Here is a 12710-nt window from a genome sequence, read left to right on the forward strand (position 1 = left end):
TGGAAGAAATAATAATAATCAAACGAATGGAAAAATGTAATTGCTGAGGCAAAAGTAGACGACGAGACGAGACGAGTGCGAGTTGCGAGTGTGGCGAGTGCAGACGTCGTTGACGAAACACAACGCGACAACATCAACAACAACAAGCAACGTGCAAATGGCAAAATGTGTCGCCGTCGTCGTCGCAATGAATGATAATTAGTGCTTAATTAAAATCAATAATGCGGCAATCGAAATCCAATTCAATAATATATATTTGTGATATCTACCAAGTGTTTGTGTATGTAATATATGCATTGTAAATTGCATATTATTGGTTCGATGTTAGTTTCGATTGTTTAGTGTTTGTGTGTGTGCCTATGATCTAGCAACAAAATGGAGGTTATTAAACCCATGGATTTTAGCAGTTTCTCTGCATTCTGCGAGCATCTCAATAAATCATCAACAGCCGCTGCTGCCGCAGCAGCCGCCGCATCAGTGGCGCCCACTTTAAACAATGGCATTTATTTGGAGGTAAAAACGATAGCAACAACAATCAGAACGATGACGATACCAATAATATCAACTAAACTAAACTCAACTGAACTGAAATGACAATGACAATTTAAATTGTATCGAGAATTTGCAAATCTTAATTAAAATGAAGGCAAATGCGAATGCGACAGACATCAACGAATGTGAATGCAAAAGAAGAAACACAAAACAGAACACAAGAAGTAGAAATAAAAGTAACATCTCTGCACACACAACTTCAAAGCAGTAACCACACGAGGTAGATAATGGCGAGAGGTGGAAGGGGGCAAAACAAGAGAGTGGCAACCAGTCGAGCTGCACAGTTAAAGCGAAATACAAAACAATAAATTTATGCCTATAGATTTCACATGTACTACGTACTGAACGTTGCCACTTACACGGCAAGAAGCAAGGCATGTGTAACTTATTCACTCACTCACTTTACTCGGCGACTCTCTCAGCAAAGCGACGCACTCACACATGCATGCAAACAAACAAATATACACGGTAACCAGTTGTCTCAGTTCGATGTGTTTGTGTGAGTGAGCGAGCGCTCATTTAAATTCGTTTTTCCGCCTGGTCTTCTACCCCATTTCCATGCCATACCATTCCATTTCTTTGGACAGTTGCCGCTCTGCCAGCGACTGCTTTGCTACTTACTAATAATCATAATCAATCGCTCGCACTTGTATCGTTGTTGTTGTTTGTATCGTGCAAAATGCACGAAGAGGGCGCTGCCTGCCTGCCAATGGCGAAGGCGTCGCGTGTCTTGTGCGCGAGAGAGAAAGATAGTAGCTGGAGTATGTCGAATGAGGGGGGATAGAGAGGTAAAGAGGAGGAAGTGTAAGAGGTCGTTCGTCGTTCATTCGTTGCTCGCTCTTTATCTTGCTCGCTTTGTCGTTTGTTTTTGTTTGCTGCTATACCCCCTCACCATCTTGGGTTTTTTTTTTTTTTTTTTTTTTTTTGATATCGTTTGCTTGTTTGAAATTTGTATATCAAAAGCCGTTAGTCTCACATACTAGAAAGAAGTACACGAGTACACAAGCTGCACCAGCGCTGCCAACCTGCGCCAATTGGCATCCTTGAGGGCAAAGCCGGAGACAGTGCTGCCAACTGCAAACTGAGAGCAGCAACAGCAGCCCCCAAAGGCAGCATTTGACTTGACTTGCATGTGCATAGTCATCATAGAGACAGTTATTTTTGTTGTTGTTTTGATTTGCATTCACATTCACAACCCGAATCATATACAAAATAGCAGCCAAGTATGTGTATGATTTTTGCAACCACCTGGCAACTCTCTATCTGACGAGTCGCCTACTGGTAGCCTAGCCACCCACCATTATTATTATTATTATTTTCATAACTAACTACCAAAGGGGAAGAGGGCGGTAAGTCAAAGCTCACCCATGAAGTGTGTGTTTGCTTTGAGTGTGTGTATGAAGAGAGCTTCTTGTTCTGTACCGTGCAATTGGTCTCGCAGGATTCATTTGTTTGACTCCGGCATTGGGACTGCCAATGGTGGGGTTGGGGCTGCCATTGCCTCCTCGGCTTGCGCTCATTGTCGCGGTGGCCTGGCCTGGCATTTGCCCTCTTTGATACTCTTCTGCTCGTCTCGTCACGTTATTAGGGGTGTAAAATGGATTTTTTACTTTTATTATTATGATTTTATTGTATTTCCAGTTTCACAGTTTTCAGGCTCTCGCTCGTATTTAGTCGTCGTCGCCATTGTCTCTCAGTTTTGCCCCTTTGCTTTGCGTTCGCCATTCGCATTTTGTACTTTTCGCAAAAATTGTAATTCAAAAAGCAGGCAGGCAGAGACAGAAAAGCAGGAGGAAAGGCGGGCAGACGGACTGAGACCACCAACTAACCCCCTACTAAAAGCAGCACCCACCCCTGCTATGCATCCCGTCCATGGTGTTGATATTAAGGGGCCGTTGCTTTTAATTTCTCTTCTCTTCACTCTCTCGAAACAAATTGTGCACATATTCGTAATGAATTTGCGTTGCGTTCCACATTTTTTTTCGATTTTTGGTAATCAAATTGAATGGCCATAAAACATAAGCATACATTTATTATATATTATGTATACTATATAATAAGATTCTTATGTACAGCTCTGTAACTTTTAAGTCGTGTTGAATTATTTATTTATTAGTTATTATAGGAGAAAGAGAGACGAAACCTTAGGTCTTATCTTATCGCCCCATGCGTTGGGTATATGTCATGAATGGGTAACGATTGTAAAGTAGCTAAGATTATACTTCAAGTCTGATGATGTCTCTTTAATCTATTAACAAGCCACTCACTACAAACAATCGATGTGAGTCACACTAAACCAAATGAGAAAAGAATTTATGAAAATAAAATGGAAAAATTAAATTTGATTAGCTGCGGTTATTACTACAACAGGGGTTGTAATAAAATTGTGCTAGATATGCAGTTGGTGAAATACGCCATTTATTAAATGCTAGCATATAATGTGATAAAAGCAGTTTGAAAAGTATTACGTGAGATACGAAGAGCAAATTAAGAAGGTTTAGTTTATGGCATAAAATGAAAATATTTCAGGTCGTTAGGGATATTAAACTTGGAAATGTAATTACTTATTTCGTATATTACAAATATTCATCCCAAATATATATTTAATTCTATCATTTAGTTTATTTAAATAAATTAAGAAATTAAAACAATATTTATTTTTAATTATGTTTATCATTTTAATACGTCTTAACAGAATTTTCTAACCTATCCTCGCTTACTATTGTGAAATACGCAATTTACTAGATACTAACATAAACACTGCGATAAGAAGCAATTATGAATCACATTACATGACTGAAAACCAATCATAACAAAATATCCCCAGTCTCAAATCTCAATTCCCTATACAGCACTTTGCATTTTATTTTACTTGACTGTATTTTATTTTAACAATGTTATCAGATGATTTATTTATTATTTAATGCTTCGTGATGCCCTACTTATGCAATGAATTTACTTTTCCCCTTTTACAGAAAATGGAACGCCAGGGCAAGATGGAACTGGCGGCCAAGGAGCGAGAGTCTCAACGCCTGCAGCTGATACCCAAAAAGTGGAATCGTCGCGAGGAATACGAATTCCTGCGTGTGCTCACTGGCTATGGCGTCGATATGCAACTTAGCACGCCTATGGGCTCCAACAATAACAACAGCAGTCAACAGACACCAGACTGGACCAAATTCAAGCAAATGGCACATCTGGAGCGCAAGAGCGACGAGACCCTCAGTGACTACTACAAGGTCTTTGTGGCCATGTGCCGACGACAGGCAGGCCTCAAGCTCGCTGAAAACGAGCGTGGCTTGGAGGGCATCATCGAGGAAGTGGAGAAGGAGCATGCCAAACTCATACTTGATCGTCTAGAGCTGCTGGCCAAGCTGCGTGAAGTAGCGCGCAATCCACAGCTCGAGGAGCGTCTAAAACTCTGTGGCATGAATGCAGATACACCTGACTGGTGGGAACCCGGACGCCATGACAAGGAATTGATTGCTGCCGTGCTGAAGCATGGCTTATATCGCTCGGAGACCTTTATTTTTAACGACCCGAACTTTAGTTTCTCCGAGTCAGAGAAGCGTTTCATACGCGAACTCGAGGCTCAACTACAGCGCACCATCAAACTAGAAGCATTCAATGCAGAGGCCGAAAAGGCGGCGGCAGCAGCTGCGGCTGCAGAGAAAGCAGCTGCAGCTGAAAAGGCCGAAAAAGCGGCTGCTGTGAAGCACGAGGTTATCGACCTGGATGATGAGCTGCTCACCAAGGAGAGCGTTATCAAGAAGGAGTCGCCTGTGAAGGCCGAAGTCAAGCCAGAAGAAAACGCTGAGAATACAAAGTCTGAGGCGGAAGACAGCAGCACCGAACAGGAGAAGAGCAAGGTGACTGAGAAAGTCGAGGAATCTGCAGAAGCTGTAACCGCTGAGAGCGCAGAAAAAGAAGCCTCCAGCGAAGACAAGCCGAGCAGTGAAGCTACTAAGGAATTACCCGCTGAAAAGGTCGACGATGAAGTCGAGGAAGTTAAGACGAAAGACAGCGAGGAGAAAATGGAAGTAGACGAACCCATTGCGGAGAATGGCAATGAGAAGGAAGCTGCAACAGAGGGAGAAACCCCAAGCTCAACCGAAAGCGACAAACCCGCAACTAAAACAGAGGCTGAAGAGGAGTCTGCAACGGAGGAGAAAAAATCCACCGAACAGGCGGAAGAAACCAAAATGGATACAGAGACTACCGTCGAGAAGTCAGCAGAGTCTGATGAGAAAGAAGCAGTCGAAGCGACCGCTGAAAAGGAAGAAGCAACTCCCGTTAAAGCTGAGGCAGCTGGTGAAGAAACCGCAGCAGTTGAGGCAGTCAAGGAAGCTGCTGCAGAGCCCGAGAAGGCAGCAACTCCCGCCCCTGAAGTCGTCGAGGCCAAGAAGACCGAAGTTGTCGACGAAGTCACAGATCTGACAGAAGATGACAAGCCGGCTCCCGAGGAGAAGCCCACTCTCAACGCAGAGAAGCAGCCTAGTGAGCAAGAGATACTCGATTTGGTTGCTGCACCCACCGATCCCGACGACGACGAGGTTATGAAGGAAAAAGAAAAAGCCGTCGAGGAAGAGTGCAAGAAGCAGGCAGCCGAACTAAAAGCTCGCTTCCCCGACCTTGAGGTCATACAGCCGGCAGCTATTAAACAACAGAAGCTCGAAAAGCCAAAGCTGGAGATGTGCATGATCCGTTGGTTCAAGGACTTTGCCCTCGAGCGTCGCATCGCACACATCGTCTGCTGCGTGGAGAGCAACAAGTGGCCGGTGGACAAGCACTATAGCGCTTTTGCCGGTTTAAAGGGTGCCACCGATCTCAACATTGCATTGCACGAATCGATACCACACCTGAACAGCATTGAGCGTCGCTCGACGACACCCGATGTCATCACCATCACCACTGATCAGGGTGTAACGAAACACCTGCAGGCCTCCCAAATGCAACAGGTGGCCAGCAATGCTGCCGTCGGATCGGCAAACAATGTTGTCTCGGCGAACGTGATGCCCACGGTCAAGACACCCACAGTGGTGCCGACAGCGACATCGTTGCCGGGTCTGGATGCCAACAGCATCAATGCAGCGGTTGCTGCTGCTGTGGCAGCTGCTGCCAGTGGCGGCAATGCCACCTCGTTGTCCGCTTTATTGCCGGGCATGTCGCTGAGTGCGGCAACCGGGGGCACTGGAGCAAGCGGTGTGAATGCCGCGGGATTGAATGTGCCCAGTGGTGTTGGAGGCGTCTCGACTGCAGGCAAAAAGCGCAAGCGACACATTGCCATCGATGTGGAGACGGAGCGTGCCAAATTGCACGCGTTGCTCAACAGCTCATCAAGTAAGCGCTTCAGAAAACAGTTTTCAATGTATTAAGATTACTAATTAATTTCCTTATTCACCTTGCAGTGGCTCCTAAAGACTGGGAAAGTGAGATTGCCAACATGGAGGCGTTGACTGGTTCCTCAGGACGTCGTGGTGGCTCAGCGGCAGCTTCGTCTGCAGCCCTGAGTGGCATGCAACCGCCACCAGCGCATCAGCATCCCTCACTCTCCCGGCAATCCTCCGGGCAGTTCAATAAACCCGCTGTGCCGGCACTTAAAACGCCGCCACCGTCAATGGGCGCTCCCATGGACCTGTCATCCAGGTGCGTAATTACAAGCAAAACATACAGTCTACCTAGTTGTGGACATAACTAATTCATGTTCTGGACTTTTTCACAGCAGCTTGCCTAAAATGAACATGACAGAGATGCTTAAAACGGCGTCCAGCGCCGGAGCTATCGATCTTAGTGAAGTGCAGGACTTCTCGATGCCCTCGAAGAAGTCGAGCGTGCATGCCGCGCTTAGCTCAGCCTTCCCCTCGATGGGCAGCAAGAGCAAGCTGGACGATACGCTCAACAAACTAATGAAAAAGAACAATTGCGTAAGTTTAAGAGAATCTCATTAACTAACAAGCAATAGTAACCAATATAATTCCCACCACAACAGACTATTGAGGAGCCTGTAATTGGCAAGGAGAAGAAGCGCAAGAAGCTGGACGAGATTGTGCTCGGTCTTTCGGCGGCCAAGGAGCAAAAGACCTTCCCGGATCCCTCGCTGCCATCCTCAAAAAAGCCACAAATCCCACCGAGTGTGTCGGTGACGCCGGCTAATCTGCAAGCGCCAAGCCAGCAGCAGTCGAACCAGAAACCCTTTACCATCACTGTTACGACAGTGCCCGGAAGTGAGTTTGAGTCTCTGCGCTTTCATTTCTAATCCCCCAAGCTGAAGCTATCCACAACACGCACTAAACGACGTTCTGTCTGTCTATATCTTCTCTCTTCCCTACAGAATCCAAGAGCGGCAACCAAGGCAGCGGAAGCGGCGCTGGTGCAAGCAGCAGCTCGACGGGCAGCGGCCTAAGCGCCCTGCAGAACATGACCATGGGCGGCTTGTCCAGCAAGGACAGTCTGAATGCCCTGTTGGCCCAGACTATGGCCAGCGATCCGCAATCGTTCCTCAAGCAACAGCAAAAGATGATGCAATATCTGCCGCCAGCGCAACGCAAGGCTTACGAAAACATGCTGGCCGAAATGGAGCAAGCCATGAAGCTGAGCTCCAAGTTCAACGCACCACACGACGTCAACAAGGTCAACAAATGGCTGTCGGACATGAGCAGCCCACTCGGCGATCAGCTCAGCATTGACTACGTTGGTGCAGCCGGCGGCAGCGCGAGCAGCAGCAACAGTCGACGAGGCAATCGACAACAGAGCAGCAGCTCCAGTGCCCAACAGCAGGCGGCAGCGCTGCAGAAACAACAGCAGCAGCAACAACAACAGCAGCAACAACAACAGCAGCAGCAACAACAACAGCAACAACAACAGCAGCAGCAACAACAGCAGCAATCAATGAGCGGACCCCTCGGCCTAACAGGCGAGGAGCCAGTTCCTGTGATCAACAAGCAGACAGGCAAGCGTCTGGGTGGCAACAAGGCGCCTCAACTTAAGCGTCTAATGACCTGGTAAGTGTCCCTGATTAGGGTTTATCCATGAAACTATACGTTACACACGAAACTAACCCCACCGCTTTGCAGGCTCACGGAGAACCCCAACTATGAAGTGGATCCCAAGTGGCTGGAGCAAATGCAGAACCCCATGTCGGCACCTTCGCCCAAGCCCAGCGTCAGCAACATGGATAACAGCGGCAGCTACGGCGCCAGCAAATCGCATGGCGGTCGTCCCTCCTCCAACTCCAGCAATGCCTCTTCCAGCAGTCACACCCAGCAACAGCAACAGCCGAGTGCAGTGCAGTCACCAGCTGGCGGTAATTCGAGTGGCTCGTCGAAGAAATCGTCGCGTCAATCGCAATCGGCTGCCGCTTTGGATCAGGCAGCGTTGCAGTTTGGTTCGCTGGCCGGTCTCAATCCTAGTTTGTTGGCCAATCTCCCAGGACTCGGAGCATTCGATCCGAAGAATCCGCTGGCCGCCTTCGATCCTAAGAATCCGTTGCTCTCAATGGCGCCATTTGGCGGCATGCCCGGCATGGGCAGTCTACCCGGTCTGGGCAATCTCAACAATATGAATCTGTTTGCCAGCCTGGCGGGCATGGGTGGACTGGGCAATCTGGCCGGCATGGATGCCCAGTCGCTGGCTGCGCTCATGGCTGCTGCGGGACCAACGCTCGGCGGCCTCACGGGCAGCACGGGCGCGGGCACCGGCAAGAGCCAATCGCAGTCCAGCGCTGGCAACTCCGCCTCCGCCTCATCTTCCTCCTCGGCCGCCAACAAGAAAAAGCAACAGCAGCAGAACGAGGCCGCTCAGTTGGCTGCAGCAGCAGCCGCCGCAGCGGTGGTGAACAGCGGTGCTGGTGGCAACTCGAGTGGTGGCAAGAATGCTGCCGCTAATGCTGCTTCTGCCGCACAACTGGCTGCCGGTTTTCCGTTCCTCTTCCCCAATCCGTCGATACTGTATCCGCCCATGAGTCTGGGCGGTCTCAACCCGTATTCCCTGGGCTCTAGCGGCTTGGGATCTGCGTACGATCAATTGGCACAGCAATATAATCTGCTCAATGGTGTGACCACATCATCGGCCGCACTCACCGGAACCACGCAGTCCTCCAAGTCGCATCAGTCGCAGTCCTCGAAGTCGAGCAGTTCGCGTGGCGCCGCCAATGCGGCTGCGAACTCGGCAGCCAATCTGATGAACGCTATGGCGAGCATGAGCGGCGGCACGGTGACGACACCCTCCACCAGCAGCAGCTCCAGTCGCAGTCGCGGCCAGAGCAACAGCCAACGCAATTCGTCCACCTCTGCGACGCCCAGTGCCGCCGACATGGCTCAGCTGTCCAGTCTGCTGATGCCCGGTGCTGATCCTCATCTGCTGGAATCGCTCAGTCGCATGAGCAGCATGGATCTGGCGCAGGCAACGCGACTAATGAGCTCCCTTGGTATGCCACCGTTGCCCACGCCTAGCAGTTCCAACAGCAATAGCAGCAGCAGCTCCAGCGCCGCCAGCAAACGTGCTGCGGCAGCCGCTGCTGCAAATGAAGCCTCTGCGAAGGAGCAACAAAAGTGGCTGGAGAGTCTGGCACGCAGCGCGTTGCCCACGGATCTGGCTGCGCTGCAGGCCTTCTCACAGGGCAAAATGCCGTCGACCAGCTCGGCCAGCGGCAGCTCGAATAGCGCCAGTTCCTCAGCGGCCAGCAAGAGCTCGAAAGCGATGGCAGCAGCGGCTGCTGCTGCGGCACAATTGCCGCAAATACCCGGCATGTCCAGTGACTTCTCGCAGGCGCTGCTCGCCGAGATGGCTGCCCAGGCGATGGCAGCCGCAGGCGGGTCGTTGCCGCTCAGTGGTCCCGGCTCACTGGCCAGCTTGGCTGGCTTGACAGGAGGCGCCTCCAGTTCAGCGGGTGGCAGCAGCAGCAGTGGCAGTAGCTCAGCGGCGAAGCGACAACGCGAACAGGATGCGTTCAAGCAGCAGATGGACTTCTACACCAAGTCGCTGGGACTGGGATCGGGCATCTCGCTGATACCTACATCTTCGGCCAGCAGTAGTCTTAATGCCGCAGCTGCCTACGCAGCAGCTCTCGATGCCGAGCAACTGCAGCAGCAGCAACAACAGCAGCAGCACAAATCGAAGCGAGCTCGCAGCGAAATGCATCCGACAAAGGATGAGTTGGCTGCTGCCGCCTTGGCTGCAGGATTGCCGTTGAATCTGGGCGCAAGCATGAGCACCATCGAGAAGAGTCTGCGTGGCGTCGGCTCCTCGAGCAGCTCCTCAACACCAGCGCCGACGCCAACGCCGGAGCAGGACAAGGTGACACTAACGCCACTCAACAGCGGGTCGAATGCCGCCTCCAATGCGGCAATCGCTGCTAATTTGCCCTCGCAGACAACCATCACGATTGCGCCGCCCATCAGCAGCGGAGCGAGCACCAGCAGTGAACGTTCCGAGCGCAGCGAGTCGCGCATATCGCTGACCATCACAAATGCTGCCGATGCCGCAAAGTTGCCGCCACCCTACGAGGAGGCCGACGAGCTGATCATTCAGCCCATACTGAAGAAGCCAACGGCGCCGAGCAGCAGCCATGGCGGCAGCGTTGAGGATCTCGATGCCAGCGGTGGCGGTAATGCAGTGGCCAACTTGAGTGGTTCCAGCAGCAGCAGCTCATCGGTTGCAGCAGCAGCTGCTGCAGCGGCGGCAGCAGCGGCAGCTGAAGAGAATCGTCGCTCATCGAATCGTTTGAAGCGCCCGCGTTCGGGCACCGAACATGGTGGCGCCTCAGCGGCTGAGCAACCGCCGGAAAAGCGCCGTGAGCTGCGCTCCACACGCCACACACGGCAATCGGCTGATGCGGCAACGCTTAATCTGTCAACGGGCAGCGAGTCAGAGGAGCGGAATGAATGAGTAAAACGATGCTCCTAGCCAGACGACAGCGCCCCAGCGGCGGGCGTTCGAACCAGACAAGGCCAGAACAACAACAATAAGAAGCATATGAAGATGATGACGAAGACGAAGACGAATATGAACCAAAAGCAGAAGCAAACGGCGGCCAATAACGCAAGCAGTAGGCACCGCACCAGAAACGCAAATCGTGGTGCAACCGCAACAGCATCCAAACTGAAATCAAGGCTAAATGTAACGAGTACGCGCACTAGAACGAGAGCGAGTGCCACAACGAGCACGAGCATGCTAACGAGAGCGAGTAAAGGTACTCGACGGAGAACAAGTTCTAGTAAACGAACGAGAACGAGTGCGAGAAGTACGCGAACTCGCGCTAGATTGAGTAGTAGATCCCTTAAGCTTAAAGTTGTGTAAAGTATAAGTAAATAACCCCATTACATATATAAATATTTATATATATAGTATATACTATATGCATCTATATATATATACACATTTATATATAGATACGTTTGTATGTAGCGAGTAGGAGGACTCAGATATTGCTGCTGTGCCAAGCTGCAGCTTCTGTTTGTGTGGTGGCGACTCGCTTCTCACTCTCTCACTTCGGGATCCTATTGTGCGTTCAACAACGAGCACTGCTGCAACTACGCTCGCTGCTGCAACGACACCGAGGAACATGGAGATCGAGAGAGAGTAGCGAGAGAAATCTTCAGCAGGAGCAGGCAACTGGCCAATGTATGTGATCCTCGGCTGAACGGAGAACCTAACACAGCGGGAAGCAGCATTAGACTGAAGCCCCGCAACTGCTGCAACTAATTGCGGGACATTCAGACTAATGATGCTGCCACACCACGGTTCCCTATATTATATATTAAAAAAGCGCTTATAATTTAATTGTAATTGCGAGGCAGCGAGAGAGGAGAGGCTGCTGTACTCGCTGCCCCGCAGAGAGGAAAAGGAAGAAGACGCAGAGTAATCGGTTTAAATTATTGCAAATTATTATTGTAATCGATAAGCAAAATGGCAAAAAAGCAGAATGTTTCAACAACAACAAACTAACTTACAACAGTTTCAAATGGACACACCATACACACATACATACACTCATATACACACACACCTATTATTATGTATACACATATATAGATATATAGAGGATTAATTGGGTTCAAAGCTGTCGTCCTTCACAAGAGTTAATCTTAATCATAAAACGAAATGAAAATGAAAACAAAAACAACCTGTACATATTTTAGTATCTTTAAAAGACTCGTGTCACTTAAACGTTCTCGTCGATCACATCAGATCGTGGATCGCATCATGAATTCTCTCTCCATCTGTTTTGAATACTTATCTATTATTTTTATTATGCATATATATATATATACATATATATATGATTGTGTGTGTATGTCTAACCCTCCTTCAACTACACAGCACCCGATCTTTAAATCATCTTCGTGTATCCTCCGCACCCTTTTGTCGTCCTGCCTATGTTATAATTGTGTACTCGCGCAAGTCCTATATCATATATATATATATACATATACATACATACATACCTTTATATATATATATATGTATACATATACAATATACTGACATTATCATTGTCAAGATCGCTTTTAATTTCTAATTTTAATTATGTAATTAGTGAACAATTTATATTATTGCATAAGTTTTAATTTGTATTTTGTATGTTTTTAACAATTGAAAATGATTTTTGTGTACTTGGAACATAAAACAAAACCAACCAACCAACAAACTAATCAGTAAACAAAATTATAACAACAAGCAACAAATCACACAAATGTTTATTGGAAGAGAAAGAAAATAGAATTTTTTTTAAAAATTAAATCAATAATTTTATGTATGTATATGCAATTGGCGCGATTATTAGACGGCAAAAACTGGCTCCCAAAAACAAAAGCATAAATATATAAATATATATATATTGAATAATACATAAACTATATAAATCAAAATGGAAATACTATTTTGTTTGCACTTTGATCCACTCAACAAAAAACAACAAACAAAAGAATAAAAACATTAACAGTTGCACCAACAGACAAGAGAAAATAACAATTTAAATTAGAGATGCTAAGTATAAATCTTAATTAAAGTATGATAATTACAACACAACTACAGCAACAACAACAAGATAAATATATGAAAAATAAATTTCCAAAATTACAACAAAACATTGCTTTTATTTCCATGATTTTTTTCAGCAAATCGAAAGGATTTGTGTTTTTAGAATGCAAATAAAAAAT

At 47.9% G+C, this 12710-nt stretch overlaps 1 protein-coding gene across 13 annotated transcripts in view; it reads left to right on the forward strand.

Moving 5' to 3' along the window:
• Nucleotides 1–12638, forward strand: part of LOC117563336 (serine-rich adhesin for platelets) — a 45535-nt gene extending 32897 nt beyond the window's left edge. For 12 of the 13 annotated variants that reach the window (XM_052002861.1, XM_052002867.1, XM_052002864.1 and 9 more), the window contains 6 exons: nucleotides 3528–5892; nucleotides 5961–6198; nucleotides 6278–6476; nucleotides 6542–6776; nucleotides 6884–7553; nucleotides 7626–12638. In XM_052002861.1, coding sequence (XP_051858821.1) covers nucleotides 3528–5892; nucleotides 5961–6198; nucleotides 6278–6476; nucleotides 6542–6776; nucleotides 6884–7553; nucleotides 7626–10437 — 6519 coding nt within the window. In that variant the 3' untranslated portion in view covers nucleotides 10438–12638. Of the gene's footprint in view, nucleotides 1–326; nucleotides 514–3527; nucleotides 5893–5960; nucleotides 6199–6277; nucleotides 6477–6541; nucleotides 6777–6883; nucleotides 7554–7625 lie in introns of those variants that run through there. The other variant, XM_052002873.1, reaches the window with a different exon arrangement.
• The last annotated feature ends 72 nt before the right edge of the window (nucleotides 12639–12710 follow it).

Source organism: Drosophila albomicans, chromosome 2L (genome assembly GCF_009650485.2).
Source record: "Drosophila albomicans strain 15112-1751.03 chromosome 2L, ASM965048v2, whole genome shotgun sequence".
Classification (NCBI taxonomy): Eukaryota; Metazoa; Arthropoda; class Insecta; order Diptera; family Drosophilidae; genus Drosophila; species Drosophila albomicans.